The 25471-nt window shown below is 44.9% G+C and overlaps 1 protein-coding gene across 5 annotated transcripts in view; it reads right to left on the reverse strand.

The window, feature by feature from the left end:
• ATF6 (activating transcription factor 6) overlaps window positions 1-25471 on the reverse strand; it is a 148955-nt gene that overhangs the window by 61019 nt on the left and 62465 nt on the right. For 3 of the 5 annotated variants that reach the window (XM_036425426.2, XM_036425428.2, XM_036425429.2), the window contains 2 exons: window positions 21791-21858; window positions 20256-20370 (listed from right to left, as the gene is read on the reverse strand). In XM_036425426.2, the coding sequence (XP_036281319.1) occupies window positions 20256-20370; window positions 21791-21858 (183 nt within the window). The remainder of the gene's footprint in view (window positions 1-20255; window positions 20371-21790; window positions 21859-25471) is intronic. The other 2 variants (XM_036425427.2, XM_036425430.2) reach the window with 2 other exon arrangements.

Here is a 25471-nt window from a genome sequence, read left to right on the forward strand (position 1 = left end):
GAGGTCCATCGAGCAGCTGAGAAGCCAGAATCGGCACGGGCGCGTGGAATCCGGGGAGTTCTTCGGTCACCCACGGAAAGGTCAGAGTTTGCGGGGACAGCCTAGGGGACCGGGGTCCCGCGGCCCAGGCAGCTACGGTAGCCGGGGAGCTCCAACCCCTCCCTCAGGGTAGCCGGGAGCGCGCACTACCGGCCGCCGAGCGGCACCCAAAGAAGGCTGCAGCGACACCTAGTGCTGGGTTTGACGTTATCCTCCCCAGAAGCGGGACTTTTTTAAAACGCCACAGGTCACTGGACAGAGCGTTAAGAATCTCGGCTGTTTCGCCAAGGGCGGAACATCTGGACACCTTGGTGCCTGATCCCCTTCACCCCCTTGCTTCTGAATACTAGGGAAGGACTGCCCAGTTGGGCATATCCGGGGAAATTGCAGGGAGAAATTGCCTTCCTGGAAACAAGGGATCTGTACCAGAAGAGATAGTCTGGGAGCCAGCTGGCACCCTGCCAGCTAGAGCCATAGAGAAAGAAGGCCAGAGCAACCAAAAAGACTGGGAGGTCAAACCAGAAACACTGACACCTAAGAGCTGAATTACAAACTGCCCCCCCCCTTTTTTTTTTTTTTCCTTTTCTTTTCTTTTATCTTTTAATTAATCAAAAATAAATGGACACAAATAACTAAGATATAGTCTACTTAAAATTAAGGATTACCTTACAAATCTGAGGTGCAGTGGAATGCTGGGAACTGCAAGACTTTCTGGGCCGAGAATCAGGAGTGCCAAATACATTAACAGAGGAAGTGAATGACCACTACTGGACATTTTTATGCTAATTTTACTATTATTTTATTTTCATTTTTTACCTCTTTTATTTAATCTTCATTTTTTATATCTTTTACTTAAGAAACGATTTTTTTCCTTACTTGATTTTACCTTTTTAATTATTACATTTTTTAATCTCTATCATCACTATTACTACTGCTATTTTGCAAATTTTTTTTTTTTCCCCCCTCTTCAGTACCATTTTATTTTTTTCTTTATTTTACTTTGGGAGTAACCTTCATTCTATTTTAATCTCTACTATAGCATCATTCAATCCTATCTCAACTTGACCTTTACACCATCACTCTCTTGCTAAACTTTACCCTTTTAGTCTACGGTTTATCCTATCCCTTTCTGGCTTTAGTTTTTCCTCTATTCTTTCTGTATACCCCCTGCTAAAACTCTCACTATACTTATAGACCTATGTTCCAACCCCTGATTCAAGTGTATAAATACCAATCTCTGCACTATATTAACTAGTTAAAAAAAAAAAAAAAAAGAAAAGAAAAACTGTTCTCCCCTCTATCCTTTTCGCATTGTTTGTGTGAAGGTTGATTATTGTGAATTTTTAGGCTTGTTAGTGAAATTGTTATGCTTATTACTGTGTTGTTATTGTTGCTTTGTATTTTTTTTTTTAAAAAGTACTCTGTTTTTGTTTGTATCTTTTACTTCTGTATATCATAGCCTTACTTAATAATAGGGGATATTGTAGTTTGTATTAATCTCCAAGTATTGTTACTGGCATTGGCTGGGTTCAGTGGTTGTTCTATGGCAGTTTTCTCCACATATATATAGTTTGTTTCCCATTTCTCTTTTAGTTTGCTTCTTCTCTCTCTTTCTCTCTCTCTCTCCTTTCTTTTTTTCCCTGTTTTCCAACTTTATTTTGTCATTACTTTTTTTCCTCTTTTTCTATCTCTTTATCCCTTTTTTATTTTATTTACTTAATTTTTTTTAATTTTAATTTTTACTTTTTTAAATTTTTCTTTATTTTATTTTTACCTTTCTTCCTTCTCTCCTATCCCCTAAGTTGCCTTTCTCTAGTGGTCACCTTTACTAAAGGTTATTAATATTGTAAGTACATTCCTGTTAAGTGCCTCTTGTGTTGTACCAGGTAGTGTTTGTATTTTGAAATTTTAAATCAACGCAGGAGAAGGAACACCACATAACCAGACATCCTGAGAAGAGAGGCCATGGGGAGACAAAAACATAGTCCGCACATGAAAGAAAAGCAGGCATCACCAGAAAAGGAAGTAAACGAGCCCGAGGTAAGCAGCCTACCAGAGCAAGAATTCAGAATAATGATCATAGGATGGCTAAAAAGAATGGAAGAGAAATTTGACAATAACCAAGAAGAAATGAGGAAGAACCATGAGGAATTGAAGAAGAACCATGAGGAATTGAAGAAGAACCAAGAAGAAATGAAACATGACATCGCTACCATGAAGAACTCAATAGAAAGCATCAAGAGTAGACTAGAGGAAGCAGAGGACCGCATCAGTGAGCTAGAAGATAAGATGGAAAAAAATACCCAAGTAGAGCAGCTTCTAGAAAAAAAGATTAAAAAGCAGGAGGAGAGCCTACGGGAGCTTTGGGACATTACAAAACAAAATAATATTCGAATAATAGGGGTTCCAGAAGGAAAGGAAACTGAGGTAGACATGGAAAAAGTATTTCAAGAAATAATGACAGAAAACTTTCCTGAAATAGAGAAGAAAAAACCCACACAAATCCAAGATGCTCGCAGAGTCCCAAGCAAAATGGATCCCAGAAGACAGACTCCAAGGCACATTATAATCAAATTGGCAAACAACAACGACAAAGTAAGAATCTTAAAAGCAGCAAGAGAGAGACAGAAAGTTACATACAAAGGAACCCCCATCAGACTAGCAACTGATTTCTCAACAGAAACTTACCAGGCCAGAAGGGAATGGGATGAAATATACAAAGAATTGAAGGTCAGCTAAAGAGCTTATCAGATAAGAAAAAGCTAAAGGAGTTTATCAATACCAAACCAATATTATATGAAATACTGAAAGGTATTCTCTAAGAAGAAGAAAAAGAAAAAGGTAAATATAAATATTATGTACAACAAATACATATCTATCAACAAGTGAATCTAGAAATCAAGTGAATTAAAAATCTGATGAACAGAATAAACTGGTGAATATAATAGAATCAGGGGCATAGAAAGAAAGTGGACTGACAACTCTCAGGGGGAAAGGAAGAGACTGGACAAAAATCGTACACCTATGGATGAGGACAGTGGTGGGGGTAAGGGAAGAGGGTGGGATGGGAACCAGGTTGAGGGGAGCTATGGGGGGAAAAATAGGAACAATTGTAATAATCTGAACAATTAAGATTTATTAAATTAAAAAATAAATGGAACTGGAAGAGAAATATCTATAAAACTTAGCCTGAATAACAGAGGCCTGTTTATTCTGTATCATATATGTTAGTCTTAGTTTTAAGATTTATTACTAGGCATATTCTATTCAGACATAGATGACTAAAATTATTCACAATATAGGCTCTGGAAGATGTCCCAGTTTACGTGGATAAGCTTTGCATGGATACCTCCCATGATCAAAGGAAACACTGTGTAGGGGACGAGACCCCGGCACTGCCCACCCGTCCCGGACCCCTCACGCCCCTCACAGAGGGCTCTGCAGACACGGCTGTTCAGCCTGCGCTCACCACTCCAGAGTGCAGGTGGCATGCAGTCTGGTTGGCACCCTCACTCAAATCCTCTCTCCATGTCCGCAGGCCTGATTTTTGTGCCAATGGTGCCTGGCCTCTTAGAAATGTTAACTGAATCCACTGGTTCAAATACTGATTCCTAGACTGGCCCTGAGACATTGGTGGCCCTGGTAAAAGCACTCCAGAAGCTTGTCTATCACAAATTCTCCACCACATTCCGGCGCTGTGAAGATTAACTTAGAATCTGTGGAAAACTGGTGGATTTGGCATCCGTTTGTGGGTCCACTCCCTCAGTCCTTCCGACCTGCTCCATGCCTGGGTGCTGAGCACAGAGGGATGACTAAGAGAGTCCCTGCCAGCAGGGTGAGTAAGGCTGGCAGGGGAACAGACATTAAGCAACAATCGCTCGGTTATTAGACCAACACCATCCCCCAGCCTCGGCAAGCCCACCATCACCTGCTGCTGCGTGTAATTCCAAGCTCTGAGCCCACCCACAACAGGCCCTTACGGATTAGCATCCAGGCCTGGAAATAAATGTCACACAACTAAACACCAAGTAAGTGTCAGTGTTCAGATGTGCTGACGGTGTCAAAGTTAAACAAATCAGAGTCCAAAATGAACAAATCACTGTGTGGGGGAGGGGAAGAAATGACACAGTGCTTCAGACCTTCATCCAGAGTCAGGTCATAAATCACCACTTTTCCTAATGATCATAACCGCTGCCTCCTTAATTAGCCTGTGACATCAGCTACAAGCTCACACCAAACGTGGCTGATTTAACAGCTACTTGGCTAGTTCTCTGACTTTAATTGAGGAACAACTCCAAGACCATCTGTATATAAATTAAATTAGAAATAGATCTATTGACCTTTATATTTTTAAAACTCTTTACCATTATTAAAAGCCAGGTCCTTATGTAAGATTTAAATGACTTTTAATATCTTAAGCAATATTTTAAATATTATTTTATTTTTTAAGCTCTGGTTTTAATTCCATACTCTTATTTTGTTGTAGTCCCACTACTGCAAATAAACAAACAGAAACTGTTCTCGATTTCTCAGGCTTTGTTTTAAAAAGAAACGTCAGTTCCGATGAGGAACAAATACAGACCGGAGTTCCTTTAAAACACAGGATGCATGCTCTGTCCTCGGACGTTTACAAGTATCAATAAGCCACGGTGGCCTTTGTCTACCCACGCTTCGCCTCTCTCTCTTCTGGCCTTAAGCACACCCTCTGCCCACACACTGCCCTCCCTTCCAGACCAGCTGCCAAAACCCCACCGACTCCTTCCCAGCCTCGCCCAGCACCTCAGGTTCTGTCCTGACTCCATCCTGTGAGTGTCTGTCCTTACAGACAAAAGGGCTTTCTCCCTTCTCCTCATGCGCTCCGACAGCCGCTGCTGCTGACCGCCTCCTCTGTAAACTCTTCTCTCCTGACCTCCATGTTTTAAAACAAACAAGTCTTTTTCCCCTTCATCAATGATGCACTAGCAAACCTCTCCCACCCCTCCAATCACTTCCTGCTTCCTGCGGGCCCTTCTTCCTCCATCACATTGTTTTAAGTTGCATGTGGCTCCATTTCCTCAGGCTCTGTCTTGTTCTCTTTGGGAAATAAACCTAAAACAACTCAAAGTATGTTGTGAACAGAAAGATCAATGGAATTAACGTCCAGGTTGAATTCTTGGATATAAAAGTTCTAAAAGGGCAATACAGAGACGTGGTCAGAGAGACATAGGCCCTAGAGCTCAACGCTCCCGTCCAAGCCGCACCCGGACAGTGAGTGGCCCTCTGTGCCTCCAGAGCCCCGTCCGTAAGAGGGGGATGAGCACGGCGCCGGCTTCCAAGGGACCCCTTGAGGAGGCCGGGCTGGCCCCTGTGGACACTGTGAAAGGGACCAGTAAATACATTATGAGATCACCAGCCATTAAAAAATCAAACTCGTCAATTTATAGGTCCACCTTGTAACTTGGCATTTTGTTGTTTCATTATGGTTGTTTTTCAAAACCCTTAAAGTGCACTAACTCCATTTGGTTGACTCACTTTAGTAACTTAAGGTGTTTTAGCACATTACAGATCTTCATGCATGTGCGCACACGCAGTCACACAGAATGACAGATTCCGGAGCTGGACGAGCAGCACTGTCTACACAGCAGGATCTAACACAGGAGGGACCGTGATCTGTCCGCAGGCACAGGGTGAGTGGCAGAGTCCAGGACAGTGCAGGACTCCAATGTCTGCAGAGATGAATTGTTTAAAAAAACATTTTCTGCCTGGCCGCCGTGCTCCGTGGTTGAGCATCGACCTATGAACCAGGAGGTCATGGTTTGGATCCCAATCAGGGCATGTGCTCGGGTTGTGGGCTCCATCCTCAGGGGCGTGCAGGATGTAGCTAATCAACGATTCTCTCACATCAGTGATGTTGCTCTCTCCCTCTCCTTTCCTTCTGAAATCAATAAAAATGTTTTGTTCTGTTTTTAAGCATTTCCTTCACATACTCGTGCTGTGAAGAAGTACTCTTTCTGCGAGTGCAGTTCTGCTTTCAGGAAATGTTTTCTTCCTCGGCAGAAAAGGCTGACCTCTGATCAGGAAACAAGCAGTTCCTCCCCTGTCCGCAGGAGACTGGGTCTCATGAATGACTACTCCGCAGCTAAAAGTCCGTCCACATCCAACCAGCTTCCAAAAAGTTGATTGTTACTCAAATTACAAAAGTAATTTTAAACATCACTGAGAAAAGTGTCCTTTGTTTCCGCAAACCCAAGCTCTAGTGACCTTCTGAATCTAGAACACAGAACCCCATGTTCAAGGGCCTGAATAAGACAGCGAGTGCCAGTCCCCCGGCCTGCCTCCCCGCTGCGGGCCTGGCGCACAGACCGATGGACAGCTCGGTCCCTGGTGTGCAGCCCGCGCAGCGGGGCTGGCAACAGCAGCCGGTGGGACACCTGCCTGGGAATCCCGAGGCTTCTCACCACGGGAGAGTGTAGTCCTTTGTGCCCGAGCATTCTAGGCACAAGTCTAGTTACAGAGCCGACTGAACAATTCTCTCTCAAACATGCAAGCTATTTTAGAGTTTGCAACTGAAAAGCCCAAATAATTGATTCTTTTGGTTACCAGCAGTCTGTGACAGTGCCAAGGAACAAATGACTAAATCCCAAAACCACAGCAGTAACTCACACTTAACGAGGCATTTCAGATCAAACGTTCCTCCTCTCAGGGATCTGGCCCGCACATACAGGCCGTAACGGGTGCCTGCACACACGCATAGGACCACACTTCACTCGGAGGAGTTCTGGAGACCGACCGCTAAGGTAGTGACCGTTTTGGCTAAATTACTTCCTTGTTAATAAACAGCAAAGATATGTTTTCCAATTGTTTTAAAAAGAAACCAGAAACTCTCAAAGCCTGGCAGTCCTGTTCCTTGTTTGGAATCTGAAGCACCAATCTTCCAGACCTCCAGTGACTTTCCGGTTGTGCAAGTGTGACCTAGACAAGGGTCTCGTCTACAGTCAGGAAATGGGCTGGCAGAGCCCATGTAACTGCCCTGCAAGAACTGGCCGCCGCCGCTGCCGCCTGAGAGTGGCTCTTCCGTCTACTGTGAGCTGGCAGGCAGCCCCCAAGGGCAAGGAGAGCGCTGGCTGAGCACACAGCTCGGTCACTGCCATCTGTGTCCTCAACAAGCCACTCCATGACCCCGGCCTCACCTTTATCTGCAAACAGGCCTGGGAATGCGCTCATTCCCGGAGGGGGCTCACACGGAGCCGAAGGTGGAAGAGGCCTGTGAGCCACACTGGGCCTTACGTGGAGGTGTCAGTGTTTGAACAGAGTGAACTGAGACAGAAAAGGGACGAGAGATGTCACTGACGGAGTCGGTGGGGGAAGGTCACAGTGGGTGCTGAGATACCTCTGCACGTTGTTACACTGCGCTTCAGACCTGAGGGAGCGTGCATTTCACAGTAACTGAACAATTGACGGGGAGGCTGGGAGCTGGGTGAATAGTTGAAGGGATTAAGCAAAAAAAACAAAAACACAAATTCATAAACATAGACAGCAGTGTGGTGATTCCCAGGGGAAGGGAATGGGGGGCAGGAGAGGGCACAGGGAGGAGACATGGTGGCTGAATGAGACTTGACTCGGGGTGGTGAACACACAACATGTGGACGATGTATTATACAATGGGACACCTGACACCTGTGTAACTATTAACCAATCTCACCCCATAAAGTCAACAGAAGTGGAAGGGAGAGAGGGAGGGAGAAACTCAAACTCACCAGTCAGAAAGGAAGTACAAATCAAAATAGTAGTTTGGTAGCATTTTTTACCTATCAAACTGGGAACTCTTCTTATCACAATACCTACAGTTTTTAGATTTAAGTAAAATAGTTTCATAAGCAAAACTGATAACTGAGGGACAGTATTAAAATATATATCCAAAGCCAAAAAAATTAACAAAAAATCTAAGTCATGCTTCTTAGATAAAACATTTTTTTAAAGCACGTATTTTTCAAAACTCATATATTCACATTTTTCTCCAGCTAGAGAAAGAATTTGACTAAAAGGCCATGAAAGTATAGATAACAAAATGCCCAAACTTTAGACCCAAGTAAGCTATAAAGTCCCAAAACAAGAGCTCTGTGTCCCTTTCAAAAGAGACTAAGGAAATCATTCTTGCCTCTGAAGACTTTACATAAAAGTATATATAATAAACAGAAATTTCCAATAAATAAATAATATGTCTTAGGAAAATAAACCATTCTTCTAAGCATGTCTTAGATATTAATTGAGGCATTACTGTAGGAAATACAACTATTTTGTTTGTTTAATAATTCTTTATTGTTGACGGTATTACATATGTCCCCCTTTTCCCTCTATCGCTCCTTCCAGCCTGCCCCCAGCCCAGGCCCTCACCGCCCCACCGTCTGTGTCCAGGAGCCATGTGTATATGCATAGAAGGTCCTTGGTTGACTACCTTCCACCACCCCACCCTCCCCCGCCTTCCCTCCAAGATTCCACACTCTGTTCTATGCTTCCATGTTTCTGAATCCACTTCGTTCAACAGTTTATTTTGTTCATTAGATTCCACATATGAGTGATATTGTGTGATACTTGTCTTTCTCTGACTGGCTTATTTCACTTAGCATAATACCTTACAGGTCCCTCCATGCTGTCTCAAAGGGTGAAAGGTCCTCCTTCTTACTGCTGCATAGTATTCCCTGGTGTAAATGTACCACAGCTTTTTATCCACTCGTCTGCTGATGGGCACGTGGGCTGTTTCCAGATCTCAGCTATTGTAACTTGTGCTGCTATGAACATAGGGGTACATATATCCTTTCTGATCAGTGTTTCAGGTTTCTTAGGATATATTCCTAGAAGTGGGATCACTGGATCAAATGGCAGTTCGATTTTTAATTTTAAAAATATATATTTTATTGATTTTTTACAGAGAGGGACAAAGAGTCAGAAACATCGATGAAAGAGTGTCATAGATCAGCTGCCTCTTGCACACCCCCTACTGGGGATGTGCCCACAACCAAGGTACGTGCCCTTGACCGGAATCGAACCCGAGACCTTTCAGTCCACTGGCCAATGCTCTATCCACTGAGCCAAACCGGTTTCGGCTATTTTTAATTTTTTGAGGAAACTCCACACTGTTCTCCACAGTGTCTGCACCAGTCTGCATTCCCACCACAGTGCACTAGGGTTCCCTTTTCTCCACATCCTCACCAGCACTTGTCAGTTTGTTGATTTGTTGATGATAGCCATCTGACAGGTGTCAGGTGAAACCTCATTGTCCTTTTAATTAGCATCTCTCTGATGATCAGGGACTTTGAGCATTTTTTCATATGGTTCTGGCCATCTGTATGTCCGCTGTGAAGAAGTGTCTACGTCTTCCTATTGTGAAGTTGTATGAATTCCTTATATACTTTGGAAAGTAACCTGTTCCTAGATGTATCATTGCCAAATATGTTCTCCCATACAGTGGGCTCCCTTTTCATTTTGTTGAGATGTGCAGAAGTTTTTTATGTATTTTGATTGTGTTATTATTTTGATGTAGTCCCATTTGTTTATTTTCTCCTTAGTTTTTTTTTTTTGCCCTAGAACAGTGGTCGGCAAACAGTCGTTGCTGTTGTTCTGGGGGCTTCCATACCGCACATGCAGCTCTTTGGTCCCTTGAGTGTGGCTCTTCCACAAAATACCATGTGCGGGCGGTGCATGTACAGTGCGATTGAAACTTCATGACCCATGCGCAGAAGTCGGTTTTCAGCTCTCCAAAGAAATTTCAATCGTCGTATTGTTGATATTTGGCTCTGTTGACTAATGAGTTTGCCAACCACCGCCCTAGGAGATGTATCTGTAAACATCTTGCTACAAGAAATGTCTGAGGCTTTGCTACATATGGTTTCTTCTAGGATTTTTATGGTTTCACAACTTACATTTAAGTTTATTATCCATTTTGAGTTTATTCTTGTTTACGGAGTGAGTTGGTGGTCTAGTTTCATTTTTTTGCATGTATCTGTCCAATTTTCCCAACACCATTTATTGAAGAGACTGTCTTGACTCCATCGTATGCTCTTGTCTCCTTGGTCAAATATTAATTTGGTGTAATGGCTTGGATCGCTTTCTGGGGTCTCTGTTCTGTTCCATTGATCTATATGACTGTTCTTGTGTCAGTACCAGACTGTTTCGATTACGTTGGCTTTGTAGTATTACTTGATATCTGGTATTGTGATTCCTCCAACTTTTTTTTTTGTTTTCAAGATTGCTGCAGCTATTCAAGATCTTTTTTGGTTCTATATAAATTTTTGGGAGTATTTGTTCTAGATCTGTGAAATATGCTGTTGGTATTTTAATAGGGATTGCATTGAATCTGTTGATTGCCTAGGGTAGTATGGGCATTTTAATTTTGTTGAGTCTACCAATCCATTAATATGGTTTATTCTTCCACTTGTTTATATCATCTTCTATCTCTTTTTACAACGTCCGTAGTTTTCTGAATACAGGTCTTTTGCCTCCTTGGTAAAGTTTATTCCTAAATATCTTAATTTTGTTGTTGTTGTTGCAATGATAAATGAAATTTGTTTAGTTTATCTTTCTGAGAATTTATTATTGGTGTATTAAAAAAATCAATTTTTTTGGGTGTTGCTTTTGTATCCTGTTACATTATCTAATTCATTTTTTAAATCTAGTACTTATTTGATGGAGTCTTTAGAGTTTTCTATGTACTATATCATGCTGTCTGTGAAAAATGGGAGTTTTACTTCCTCCTTTCCAATTTGGATGCCTTTTATTTCTTCTTCCTATCTGAACGCTGTGGCTAGGACTTCCTGTGCTGAATAGGAGTGGTGAGTAAGAATGGACATCACTTTTCTGTTCCTATTCTTAGGGGAAATGGTTTGTTTTTGCCCATTGAGTGTGATGTTGGCTGTAGGTTTGTCATATATAGCCTTTATCCTGTTGAGCATATCTCCCTCTATTCCCACTTTGCTGAGAGTTTGTATCAAAAATGGGTGTTGGATTTTGTTGAATGCTTTTTCTGTGCCTATTGATATGAGCATGTGGTTTTTATCTCTCAGTTTGTGATGTATCACATTTATTGATTTGCAAATAATGTACCAGGTTTGCATCCCTGGAATAAATCCCACTTGGTCATGGTGTGTGATCTTTTTAATATATTGCTGGATCCGATTTGCTAATATTTTGTTGAGGATTTTAGCATCTATGTTCATCATAGATACTGGCTTGTAATTCTCTTTCTTGGTAGAGTCTTCATCTGGTTTTGGAATCAGGATGATGCTGGCCTCATAAAAAGAGCTTCGAGTGTTCCTTCCTCTTGGATTTTCTGGAACAGTTTGAGGAGGATAGGTGTCAGTTCTTCTTTGGACGTTTGGTAAAACTCCCCTGTGAAGCCTTCCATCTGTCACAGAGACATCTCCAAGACATTGAGCCATCAATCAGTGCCTGCCAAAGTGTCCTGGAGCCCACCCCTTCCTGTTCTGCCTTGGGTCCAAACCTCTCCTGTTTCTCCCCTTAAAAAGACCCCCAGACAGCCACGTGCTGCTGATCCTCCATGTCCAGGTGGCAGCCCGGCTGGGTCCATCCCCCCTCCCAACTCCTTCAATTCTGATTTCTCTACCTCCGTAATGAGTCCCGTTCATTACTGGGGAATAAACTTTACTTTAAAACTCCTCAGTTTCCTGCGCCTCACACCTTACAATTACTTAATGCCCTATGTTGTCTCTTGTGATGGCCTTCATTATGAAGTCTATTTTGTCGATGTGAGTATTGCTACTCCAGCTTTTTTCTTTTCCACCTGAATGGAAATTTTTTTTTGCCATCCCTTCACTCTCATTCAGTGTGTGTCTTTTGTTCTGAGTGGGTCTCTTGTAGACAGCATATAGTAGGGTCATGTTTTTGTATCCATTCAGTTACTCTATGCCTTTTGATTGGAACATTTAATCCATTTACATTCAGGGTTATTATTGGTAGTACTTATTTATTGCCATTTTAATTCTGTATGCCTAGGTTTCTCTCTCTCTCTTCTTCTCATCACAGCAGTCCCTTTAGCATTTCTTGTAATGCTGGCTTGGTGGTGATGTACTCCTTTAGCCATTTCCCACCCCCCCCACCCCACCCCCGGGGAAGCTATTTGACTATCTATTTTGAATGATAGCCTTGCTGGTTATAGTAACCTTGGTTTCAGATCCTTGCTTTCCATTACCTTGAGTACTTCATGCCATCCTTTCTGACATACAGTGTTTCTGATGAGAAATCAGGTGTCAGCTTTATGGGTTCTCTGAATGATTTTTTTCAACCCTGTCTTCTAATTCACTGATTTGATCCTCAGTTTCCCCTAATTTGCTGTGTACTCCTTCCGATGTGTTCTTTATTTGTGCTATCACATTCTTTATTTCTGTTTTCATAGTTACTATATCTTTTCTCATGCTGTTGAGCATCTTTATTCTGAATTCTATATCAGAAATATTTCTTATCTCCATTTCATTTATCTCTTCTGAAGAATTCTCTTGTTCTTTCATTTGTGGGTTGTTTGTCTCCTCATTTTGGCTGCCTATTTCGGACTGTCACTATGTATGAGGTAGATCTGCTATGCCTCTCAATCTCAAGTGCAGGACAGTATCAAACGCTGTTTCTGACTAATTAGGTTAGGAGCAGTGGTTGGCAAACTCATTAGTCAACAGAGCCAAATATCAACAGGACAATAATTGAAATTTATTTTGAGACCCAAATTTTTTAAACTTAAACTTCTTCTAATGCCACTTCTTCAAAATAGACTTGCCCAGCCCGTGGTATTTTGTGTAAGAGCCACACTCAAGGGGCCAAAGAGGCTCAAGTGACTCGAGAGCCGCAGTTTGCCTACCACAGGATTAGGCAAAGACTCAAAGCCTCCAGAAGATGCCTCTGTCTACAGACTGATCAGATTCCATCTTGATTCCCTCAGGCAATCATCCTGGTGGGGCAACTGCTTCTGTCTGGAGGCTAATTATTATACTTAGTCTCTTAATTGGACTCAGAAACTCCACATCACTTCCAAGAGGGTGGGTCACCTGTCTTCCCCCCAGGCAAGGCCACCTGTATAGCAAATGTCTGTGTGAGAAAGATGACCTCCGCAGTGTGAGGGAATAACTCAGCACAGGAAACCGGGATGTCTGCCTTCCTAGCCCCTGATCCTGGCTTCTGCTCACACAGCTCCAGTCCACTCTGCCCTCCCTTTGCAGGAGCACAAGGTGAGTGGCTCTACAGGGAATTTTGTACTTTGGCCCTTTAAGAGGGTGCCTGACTTTCCAGTTGTCTCTCCCTAGCAGATAGCAATCCTGCTGCTTTTCACAGCCAGATGTTACATGGTATCTTCTCAGTTCTGGTGCTCTCTGCTGGGGTGCCCAGCTTGCATGTTAGACCCCAGAGTTCCCAGTGGCAAACTCTATAGCTGAGGTATCTTTCCCAACCTTCAGTTGCTGTCTGTGGGAACTCAGCCAGTCCTTTCGTGCCTCCTTCCACTCGCTGTACAGTCTCCACTTTCTTTTATTTTCTTTTTCATTTTTAAAATAAATCTTTATTGTTCAGATTATTACAAATGTGTTCCTCTTCCCCCCACCCCCCTCAATTGCACCCCTCCACCAGATTCCCACCCCACCCTCTGTCCTTTCCCCATTGCTCATTGTCCTCATCCACAGGTGTACAATTTTTGTTCAGTCTCTTCCCGCACCCCCACTCCCCTTTTCCCCAAGAATCATCAGTCCACTCCCCTTCCATACCTCTGATTCTATTATATTCAACAGTTAATGTTGTTCATCAGGTTTTTTAATTCCCTTGGTTTTTAGTTTTACTTGTTGACAGTTATGTATTTGTTGTTCATAATTTTTATTTTTATTTTCTTCCTCTTCCTAAATAAACCCCTTCAGCAATTCATATAATTCTGGTTTGGCGATGATGAATTCTTTTAGCTTTTTTTTTATTTGTGAAGCTCTTTATCTGGCCTTCGATTCTGAATGATAGCTTTGCTGAGTAGAGTATTTTTGGCTCTAAGTTCTTGCTATTCATCACTTTGAATATTTCTTGCCTTTCCCATCTGGCCTTCATGGTTTCTGATGAAAAATCAGCTGACAATCGTATGGGTGCTCCTTTATAGGTAACTACCTGCTTTTCTCTTGCTACTTTTAATATTCTCTCTTTGTCTTTTGCTCTTGGAATTTTAATTATGATGTGTCTTGGTGTGGTACTCCTTGGATTCCTTTTGTTTGGGGTTCTGCAGGCTTCCTGGACTTGTAAGTCTATTTCTTTCCCCAGGTGGGGGAAGTTTTCTGTCACTATTTCTTCCAGTATTCTTTTGGTATCTTGCTCTCTCTCTTCTTCTGGGACCCCCATAATTCTGATGTTGGTTCGCTTGAAATTGTCCCAGAGGTTTCTTACACCATCTTCAACTTTCTGGATTCTCTTATCTTTTTGCTTCCGTGGAGGAGTGTCCTCTGGCTCTTTGTGTTCTAAATCTTTGTCTTGATTCTTGAGATCTTCCAGTCTGTTTTTAGGACTTTGTGTAATATTTTTTATTTCAGACAATGTTTTCTTCACTACTAGTTGATCCTTTATTATTTCTAGTTGCTCCCTTTTTATATCCTCATAGGTCTCATTTATTTTATCAGCCTTTTTTAGGATATTATTGAAAAGCCTTATAACAGTAGTTTTGAACTCAATGTCCATTCTTTCCTTTTCCTCCATCTCCTTCCTTTGTGTCCTGCCTCTTCTCTGCATTTTAGTTGTTTTCCTGATTTGATGGAATAGTTTTGTGTGTTAGGTGTTCTGGTAGAGCCCAGTAGCACAGCCGTCCCAGTTCCCTGTGCGGTGGACAGTTTTGGTACAGCCCTTTGTGGGCTATGTGTGCAGTCTTGTTGTTAAGCCTTGCTTATCACTGGGAAGCCTTGATCTCCAAGCCAATTGGCTGTGAGAATTAGCAGTGTCTCCTCAGAAGCTAGGAAGGCTTCTGTACTCCGCTTGGATGGGGCGGAGTCTCGGGGTACACAGGCAATCTTTGGTTCCCTGTCAGTCTCGCCTTAGAAAAGTTCTGTTCATGTTAAGTCTCACCAGACTGGTTGCAGGCTCGCATACTTCTTTGGTAAAGGCACAGACAAGCTTTAGATTCTGGCCAGTCCCTCCTTAGAGAAAGCCAGCCTTTGGGAGAGCTTCCATGCTCAGCTTGGATGGGGTGGAGTCTGGGGGTGATGCAGGCAAGCTTTGCTTTCCCGTCACCTTCTCCCCAAGTGGCTCCTCCCTAAGTCCCACAGTAATGGCCTCTGGCTTCACACACCTCTGAGAGATCTCTGCCCGCTGCCTGACAGTCTGGCCTCTCCAAGACTGGGGCCATCTATCAGAGCAATACGGTGATTCTGTTTTCCGCTCGAACAAGAAAGCCAGCCGCGAGTTAGTTGTCCACCCTCTCCGAGTGCTGGGAATAAGCCAGTAGCGAACTCAGCCCGGCCTGGCTTCTTCGCACGCCGGATTAAGCCAGCGCCTTTCACACGCACAGTTCTCTGTACCTTCACAGTTTCTGAGAGTTGGCGCACCTTCTCTCTCCTTCCCAGATGGCAGAGCCTCCTCTCAGCTAGCCTTCTGGTGCTTCAGGGAAATGCCTCCCCTTTTTTCCAGTTCTAAATTCGAATTTGTTGTGGTAGGCTGCATTCGAGTTTCTACCCTATGCCGCCATCTTGGTTTCCTCTCCCTACAGTCTCCACTTTCGGTCCTCTGTTATTAGGGCTCTCTCCAGTGAGTCTCTGTTGATTATTCTGGAAATTTTTCTATATTTCAGTTGTAATTCCAGTTTGGTCCTGGAAGCATGTCCATGCAGCATCCACTTACTCCGCCACAATTCTTTATTGTCTGTTCTCACTGCTATTTTGTGACATTCTTCTCGAGGACTTGGATGGGGATGAACTTTTGAACCAATAACATCACCATCGACCTTCCTGCGCACAAAGTAGAGCTTTCCTGTACTTTGTCTGAAGTTGGAAATGTCAGGCTCACAATGCCTAAGTCCACACAGACACTACTCACCAACCTTCTCCATAAAAGAGAGCAGTGAGCTCTAAGAAGAGTCCACGCAAACATGTTTTTTTTTCTTCTTTTTTTTTTATTATTTTTTTAACATATTTTATTGATTTTTTTTTGCCCCCCTCCCTCCCTCCCACACATCCCCTCCCTCCCCAGAGTTTTATGTCCATTGGTTGTACTTATATGCATGTATACAAGTCCTTCGGTTGATCTATTATCTCCCCCAGATCCTCCTCCCCTCCCCGCTGTAATTTGACAATCTGCTTGTTGCTTTACTGTCTCTGTATCTATCTTTTGGTTCATCAGTTTATAATGATCTTTATTATCCACAAATGAGTGGGGTCATGTGGTGTTTCTCTTTCATTGATTGGCTTATTTCACTCAGCATGATGTTCTCCAATTCCATCCAGGTTGCTGCAAATGATGAGAATTCCTTCTTTTTTTATGGCAGCATAGTATTCCATTGTGTAGATGTACCATAGTTTTTGGATCCAATCATCTGCTGACGGGCACCTAGGCTGTTTCCAAATTCTACGCCAAAATGTTTTTGCCAAATATTAAAAACTGAGGTTGCTAGCACCACACACTATAGGGAAAGACGTACATTTCACAGGTTGACTCCCACAGCTCTGAAGCTGGATCCAGAGGCAGGAACAGGCCAGCCGCCTGGCAGAGCTACCCTGGAACCCAGCTCTGCCTCAGCTGCTGCATGGTCCAGTCAACAGATTCACATTTTTGCACACAACTTAGATGTGAAAATACCCATCAAGTGAGGATGGAAAGCATCAAACTTCATCACTGTGACTTCTCTTAGTCACACACCGACTATTGTCATGAGGGGCAGGCACTGCACAGTGTCAGGGGTGGTAATGAAAAAGCATGTGGCACTGTCTGCCTTTATTTATTTATTTATTTAATATTTCCATTGATTTCAGAGAGGAAGGGAGAGGGAGAGAGATAGAAACATCAATGATGAGAGAAAATCACTGATCGGCTGCCTCCTGCACACTCCACACTGAGGATCAAGTCCACAACCCAGGCATGTGCCCTGACCAGGAATCAAACCATGACCTACTGGGTCATAGGTCAATGCTCAACCAGTGAGCCATGCCAATTAGGCTCGTCCTGCTTTTAAGATGAATGAGAAGACAAGCTCTTTAGATCGAACAATTAAGAAGTTCTTTAGAACCAGGGTGCAGAATGTAGTGGATAGTTCAGAAGGCCCTAGGAGCCACCACCCTCACTCCTCAGAGGATGCCTGGCCCCAGCCTGCCTCCCTGCTCCTGGGGAGTGGCCAGGGATCTCAAGACTGTGCACGAGGCAATAACCAGACGCACGTCCAGGTGCTCCTGCTGTTGGGTAGCCTGAAGGAGCCACGTGTGAAAAAGACAGCAGTGGCTTGAAGGGGCTGCTTCAGAGTCAGGAGTGACCACAGCGGCTACAAGGACCAGGGCACATACTGCCATGACCCAGGAGACAGAGGGATGCTTCCTGTGCTTCTTCCATCACAGTGAGACCTACTACCTACGATTACCTTAGAGTCCGCCCACAGGACACATACAGTGGGTTTTTATATGACACCCAAATGGCACTTGCTCTGGAAAACATGATATATGCCTAACGGGGGAGACATCGGAGGCAGGCACAGTGATAGCTCAGGTTCTCACGTGTAGGTTTCGCTGTGTGTGCATGTGACAGATGAGAAGGGTCAGGTGCTGGACACAGAGGTCACAGAAGCCAGGCGTGCTCCACTGGCAGCACTGTCTCACGGGAAGAAGCAGGGGAGGGGGGGAGGTGCTAACGCGGCCTCCGCGGTCACCAGCGCCAGAGAGCCTGCTCGGGATGGGCAGCAGCCAGGAAAGGCTCCCTCTCCGGGCCAGTGGCTGGACAGTCTTCAGCATGCGCTGTGGTCTCACAAAGACGTGCCCTCCCCCACCTTCCTGCCAGTGCTGCCTCACACCCCGCAGCCACCTGCCTGTCCGACCAATTATAGCTTTGTTCGTGAGTACTCCTCACCCCACTGTGAAAACAAACCCAGAAAGAGACTGTTATCTAATGAAGCTCACCGAGATGTGATCATCAGTCACCCGGAAATGAAGAATCCAAACAGGGACAGTCCTATAGTTCCCCGGGTGAGAGAAACACAGCTTCTACTAGAACATGAGGTTACGGGGAGCCACAATTCTCCAACAGCTATTCACACTGTAAGCTGATGGCCACTGCCCCACACAGGCCACGTGTAGACTAATGGGCACTGGCCCCACACAGGCCACATGTAGACTGATGGCCACTGCCCCACACAGGCCACGTGTAGACTAATGGGCACTGGCCCCACACAGGCCACATGTAGACTGATGGGCACTGGCCCCACACAGGCCGCGTGTAGACTGATGGGCACTGGCCCCACACAGGCCGCGTGTAGACGGATGGGCACTGGCTCCACACAGGCCGCGTGTAGACTGATGGGCACTGGCTCCACACATGCATCCATGTAGACCACATGTGTCAAACACAAGGCCCGCAGGCCAAATCCGTCCCGCCAGGCCTTGCAATGTGGCCCGCACCGCGCTGTCATCACTGCACTCCGCTGTGTTTCCATCACAATGACAGTTTATGACTGTTCAGTAAACCATTCGGCCCGCGATTTAGGCTGGATTTTAGATTTGAGTTCGACACCCCTAATGTAGACTGATGGGCACTGGCTCCACACATACAGCCATGTAGACTGATGGGCACTGGCTCCACACATACAGCCGTGTAGACTGATGGGCACTGGCCCCACACAGGCTGCGTGTGAAGCACATACTGAAGAAGAACTCCATCCCCTTCCTTCATGAGAACATCCCTGAACAAACAGGAACAAGCACGTGTCCTCTTCCCTGGGAGCCCACTGCTCACCCGACTGCAGCCCATGGCTGCACAGCGGCTCCGCTGACAGATTCTCCTGTCCTGATGAAGCGGCAGAGAAAGCATCCTGCACCTAAGGGTTCTGCTGCCTGAGTGTTCACACTTCCCTCTGGGGTAGCTTCTGTCGCATTCACTGCAATGCACTCATCTTGAGACCCAGGAGTGTCTTAGGATGAGTGCATTGCAGTGAACGCACTCATCCTAAGACACTCCTGGCGCTGGACCATGTTTAAGTTTCCTGTTCCTCTATGTGAACAGGACTGTGTGGACCTAAAGCAAACACTGGTCCCACCAGCCGGCACCATTGCTGAGTCATCAGGAAATCCACTCTCGACTGCCCCCTGCTGCTGAGCAGCTGGCTGCTGCTGCGGCAGAACACACCCTGGGTCCAAGGCCAGAACATATGGAAGGTTGATTTCCCTCATGTTCAAGGGCCCAGTCGCGGGGCTGCAGTCCCGGGCACCTGGCTACTGATGCCTGAGGAAGAGAGCGGGCTCCCGGGAAGCTCAGAGGGACAGAGCAGACAGTGCACTGTGGACCGCCGCTGCTGGAAACGCTGACTGGATCCGCACCTTCCACGTTCCCAAAGAAATATGAGAAAAGGAAAACCTAGGACACAAACCACCAATTCTAGCTCATCCGTTTGTTCCTGGTTTAACAGACAGCACAGAGGTATTCATACGGCAACTCCATGAAGAATATGTTTTCGTTTTGTAGTAAAAATGAAATAAACCATGTGTTTTTCCATTTGCTTTAACATGTAACATTCAGAAGTGCTCATATAAACACTGACTTTTACATAACCTGCCTAGTGTCTGACACACCCTTCACTAACAGGAGTAAACATCTGCTGGAGAGAGAGGAAAAGAACCTTAGGACCCAGAACCAAACAGCCCACGACCACTGCACTCCCCAGCCCAGGACCACTGCACTCCCCAGCCCACAGCCACTGCATTACCCAGGCCCTGGCCATCTGAAACTCGACTTAAATTTCTCATTACCTGCTGGGAATCCCACCATAAGCCTAACAGAAACCTGTATGTTTTTTTACCGCCCCCTTGGTCTTAAACAGTATGGCTAGGGGATGACAATGCCATCAGGGAGGCGTTTACATTGCCTAAAGCACATCCCTACCTGGCACCAAGCCCACGCCCACCGCGGCGGCAGGTCAGGCAGGAGCTGCAGCACTGCGCCAGCTCAGGCGCTCCCACGGCTCCCTCTCCAAGGCTGCCGCCTGTGAGGGCGGGTGCTCCAAATGTGACCTTTAACCTCCCCAACGCACTTACCCTTCGAAACGACACGACGTAAAACGTGTCTCCCCGCCTGTGGATGGCGTCGAAGAAGTCCTGGTAGCTTCGGGGGGAGGCGTAGTACACTTGGAGCTCCCTCCCCGAGGGCCTGCTGAGAGAGGAGGGCATGTTACAACAGACTGGCACACGTCTCAGCAGTATCCATCTGAGCCGCATCTGCCTACGGAATCTCAACCAAACACGAGCAGCCTTGGGCAGTTTTCTAGAACAGTCTGAACAGCCCACAGTCAGATATCTGTAAGATCAATTCACTGAGACTGAGTCGCTTCTGAGTCGAGCCTCTAAGTAAGCCGTCCCAGATAGTCACGTGTGCTGGGAAGCACGTGGAGGTCACGGAGCCTCCGCCAGCAGCTTTTGGCGCCGCGTGCGCACGCGCGCAGGTGCGCGCAGGTGCGTGCGTGCGTGATGCTGCTCTCTGAGAGCCACGCCTGAGGACAGCACTGCTCCCGCCGCCGGCTTAGGACTGGAGAACAGCAGGCCTGGCTGAGTGCCTGCCCTCCTCTTCCAGGGGGTGTCCAGCTTTGAACAACCCCATTTCCTCAACAAAAGGATGCAACTGGGTGGAGGCTGAGACGGTGCATGACACGCCCGGCGTGCTCTGCCTGCTCCTGCAGAGCCAGGACAGCCGCTCAGCGCCTCACCCCGCGCCAGGCCCCAGGTCCACTCACACTCAGGGACACATTCTCGGCAATGAGGGTCTTTCACTGTTCAGCCCAAAAGCCGGCACGCATAGGTTAAAGAGGAGTTAAAGAAATAATGCTTATTTTTCTCCCAAAAGAAAGCTTACATTTTTTTTCTACAGTTTTCTATTGTGTTTTCAATGCATTTATTTTTTCAGTTAATCTTTGTTAACTTAGGAGAAAAGAGGGGTCTAAAAGGAAATTAATTAAAAGTGAGTCATAAGAACTTCCTCTGAAATAATTCCATCTGTTCAGTAGGCCATTTGTCTACAGTGTCTTGAATATACCATCAGCTATTCCTTGTGACACTTTCGTTCTGTGGACACAGGCTCAGCAAACAGTGAACCACTTCCGAAGGGACAGCAGGGTCAGCAAGCCCTTGGCTGCAGCGCTGTCATCAACTGACCAACGTGTCACCTGGTTTTGTGTTCTGTTCAGACACCTTCTGACCGTGTACTGTTGCTCGCTAACTCTGACCTTGGGTGGCTCAGGCCTGACTGCAGCTCCCCAACAAGCCCTTTCTCCAGGTCACCAATCTGGCCTCCACACCTGGCAACACCAACACTCCGGCAGGCACTTAACTGTTTTAAATGGTGAAATTGCCAACAAAAAGCATAGGGATGTAGGGACCATGGCACTGATACCTGGAAAGATGCCTGCCCCAGGAGCAGGGCGCTGCCCTGGTGACCCTCACCTGGGAACAGCTACACGCATTTGCAAACGACCGAGAAAGCAATTTGCATATTGATTTTGGGGTCACAAGGACATCTTAGCTAATAGGTGGGTTCACAGATACAGAATCCATGACCAGGTGCGGCCACATTCTCTCACCTGATGCTGGTGGTCTCTGTGTACTGGACAGCCACGAGCTGAGAGCCAGAGCCCTGTCCCAGAGCGCCCTGGGAGAGAACAAAGGACTTATTGTAATGAAACCATATGAAGACCTTCCGATAACAACTCATTCCGCATTTACATTCACTGAACTCGCATTAAAGCATTTGTATAGTTTTTCATGAGTAGTCTGACATATTGAGTTTATATGACTCAAACGCCAAGACAGAAATCAGAACTCCTGTGATCATATTCTGGACTGAGGGATGTGTCTTATGGAGGGTGACATTTAAGATACTTCCCATAAAGGTTTTTTTTTTAAATAGCCCAAAAGCTTAGTCCAAGCATCACAAGTTTTATGACCAGGTCAAATAAGTATTATTAGAAATATAACAATTTATGCTTGCTAAAATAATTATTTTCCCAATGGAAATTTCGTTCCTGCAGTGCAAAAGATCCTTAATAAAGCTAGATCCTACTGTTTACTGGGTTAAACGCAAAACCCTTCATGCTAAATACAGCTGTGGATGCAGCATCAGTAAGGAGAGCTCCCCAAAATAATCAAGACTTGTCCCTAGACTCAGACATGACCAGGCTGTGAAAACCGACTCACACAGACATTAGGCAAGTAGAACTGAACAAGCCATTTAGCTATCAAAGACTTAACACCAGTTAACATAGAAACCTCTGAAAAACTAGTAGAGCTTTAGCATTAGTAGCTACAGGGATTGGACAAAAGGTGAAAATCAGCAAAAACATGAGGTAGATAGTAACATGGAAATGAGATTTTACATAAAACGTTCCATTTTGTTGTAGATTTGTCCACTTTTCCATTTAGTCCCGTCCGTTGTGCTTTATGCATGTTGAAGTTTTTATTAAGAGCCTATGTAGTTAGAACTCTGTCTTCTTGATTAAGCATACTCTCATCACTCTGAAATTTCCATCTTCTCTTCTTATAAAATTCTCTGACTGGGAGTCTAGTTTGTCTGACTAATGTAGCCACAGCAGCTTTCTAATACTTTTTAAAAATATATATTTTATTGATTTTTTTACAGAGAGGAATGGAGAGGGACAGAGAGTTAGAAACATTGATGAGAGAGAAACATCGATCAGCTGCCTCCTGTACACCCCCACTAGGGATGTGCCTACAACTAAGGTACATGCCCTTGACCGGAATCGAACCTGATAACCTTGAGTCCGCAAGCCGACGCTCTATCTACTGAGCCAAACCAGTTTTGGCAGCTTTCTAGTACTTAATCTTTGCATAGTATCACACTTTTCACCCACTAATTTTTCATCTGTGTGTGCTTATATATAAAATGAGAGGCCTGTTACACAAACCTCGTGCACTGGAGGGGGGGGTCCCTCAGCCTAGCCCCTCTCGCAGTCGGGGACCTCTCGGAGGATGTCTGACTGCTGGCTTAGGCCTGATCCCTGGCCTAAGCCGTCAGACATCTCTCAAACAATCCAGGATCCCTAGCTCCTTATCACTCAGCTCACTGCTCCTTAGCGCTGCTGTGGAGGCAGGAGAGGCTCCCACCACCACTGCTGCACTCACCAGCCATGAGCCCAGCTTCTGGCTGAGCGGCTGCTCCCCCTGTGGGAGTGCACTGACCACCAGGGAGCAGCTCCTGTGTTGAGCATCTGCCCCTGGTAGCCAGTGCGCATCATAGCAAGTGGTCATTCAGGTCGTTCTGCCATAATCGTCACTTGGGCTTTTATTATACAGAGGCTTGGTGCACAAAGCTCATGCATAGATAGGGCCCCTAGGCCTGGCCAGTGATAAGGGCCAATAATAAGGGCCCCGCCTCCATGCCTCCCCGCCTCCTCCTTCCCTTGCTCCCTCAGCGCTCCACCACCGCTGCTGGTCACTGCTATGTTCTGTGCCACCCCCTTGTGGTCAGCGCACATCATAGCAAGCAACCAAACTCCAGTCTTCCAGTTGAACTCCTGAGGGGACACTTTGCATATTAGCCTTTTATATAGAGAGATGTTATTTCTTGCAAACAGCACATAGTTGGGTCTTACCTTTCAAAAAACCTAGTTTGACAATCTCTCCTTTTAAACTGATGGGTTTATTTACCTTATTACATTTTATTGCAAATGTGGCTGGGCTTAAGTCTACTATCGTGGTATGTATTTTCTATTTGCTTTTTGTTTGTTCTTTCCTGCTTTCTTTTTTTTAGTATTCCATTTATATTTCCTGTACTGGTTTTATGGTTGTACTTCTTTGTGTTAGTTTTTAGTGGTTGCTCTTAATACTATATTTTGATCTTTAAATTACCATAGCCAACCCTGAAGTATTATTTGAACATATAAAAACTTTGTAAGAGCATACTGTACTTACTGCCTCTATACCTTTCTGTTCTTATTGTTGTGTATTTTACTCCTACATAACCTGTAAACCCTACAAAACACAAAACCCTGTTTTGCTTTAAAAAAAAAAAAAAAAAAAAAGTCTCCTAAAGACATTTATATACAAACACAAATAAAGACACTTTAAGGGGCATTTATTTTCACCAACATTCACCAATCCTACCTGAGCCTATTTCCTTTGGTCCAAACATCCTCTTTTAGTGTTCCTTACAATGCAGATCTTCTACAGACAACGTGTAATAGTTTCATCCACCTGGAAACATCTTCATTTTGCTTTCATTTTGAAAAATATTTTCACTGATTTGACCCTCTAACTTTTCTAAAAGTTCAGTGTAGGAAGAGGTAGAATTATAAAATGACACAAGCCAAATCATGAATATAAAGCTTAGAAATGACAGAAATTTCAAAGAAATGTCAGTATCAAAATATCTAGTGTACTCCTGGGTGCATGTAGCATCCGAGAGGGGAGATGTGAAGGAAAGGTTGAGAGGGGGAAGGGAACTAGGCAGAGCAGCTGCAGGGTCGGTGCTGAGGGTGCGTTGAGGAATGCCGTGAGCTCAGGTGTGTACAGCAGCCTGAGCGAGGACCCTTTCCTCCTCTGACTGAGTGGGACTTGGCCCCTCAGCTAACACAGGTCCTCCCCACCCCACCGTCTTTCCTTTCCCTGGGACAGCTTCAGGCCCACATTTCTGACCTCCATCCGTGCAGCGGACAGTTCTGCGGGACCTCACACAGACAGACATGCACCCAAGGTGCAGAGAAAGGGACAGAACTAAACTACAAATCTCCCTCAAATGTTTCAAGGCTGTAAAATTAAACAAAACTACCTTTGTTGCATTAAAATTCCTTCCAGAATATAGAACATCAACCACCCTTATACAGTAAGTTCTATTTATTCATCTAATGAACTGGATACAATCACAAGAAATTATATCAAAAGATAAAGTAAAGCAACTCATTCAGGCCAATCTTGAGTCATAAAGCCCATGCATCAGCTGTGCAATTCTCGCTCTTCCCTGCACAGCAAGGACGCAAGCCCCAAAATGATGCTGCCGCACGTTTAACCATCAGGGTTCTGGATACTATTTTTTTTTTTAATTTAATAAATCTTTATTGCACGGATTATTACAATTGTTTCTCCTTTTTGCCCCCATAGCTCCCTTCCACCCAGTTACTACCCCACCCTCTGCCCTTACCGCTCCCCCCCATTATCCTCATCCATAGGTGTACGATTTTAATCCAGTCTCTTCCTGCACCCCCCCACCCCTTTTCCCCTGATAATTATCAATCCACTCCCTTTCTTTG

This window comes from Pipistrellus kuhlii, unplaced genomic scaffold (assembly GCF_014108245.1).
Source record: "Pipistrellus kuhlii isolate mPipKuh1 unplaced genomic scaffold, mPipKuh1.p scaffold_m20_p_80, whole genome shotgun sequence".
Taxonomy (NCBI): Eukaryota; Metazoa; Chordata; class Mammalia; order Chiroptera; family Vespertilionidae; genus Pipistrellus; species Pipistrellus kuhlii.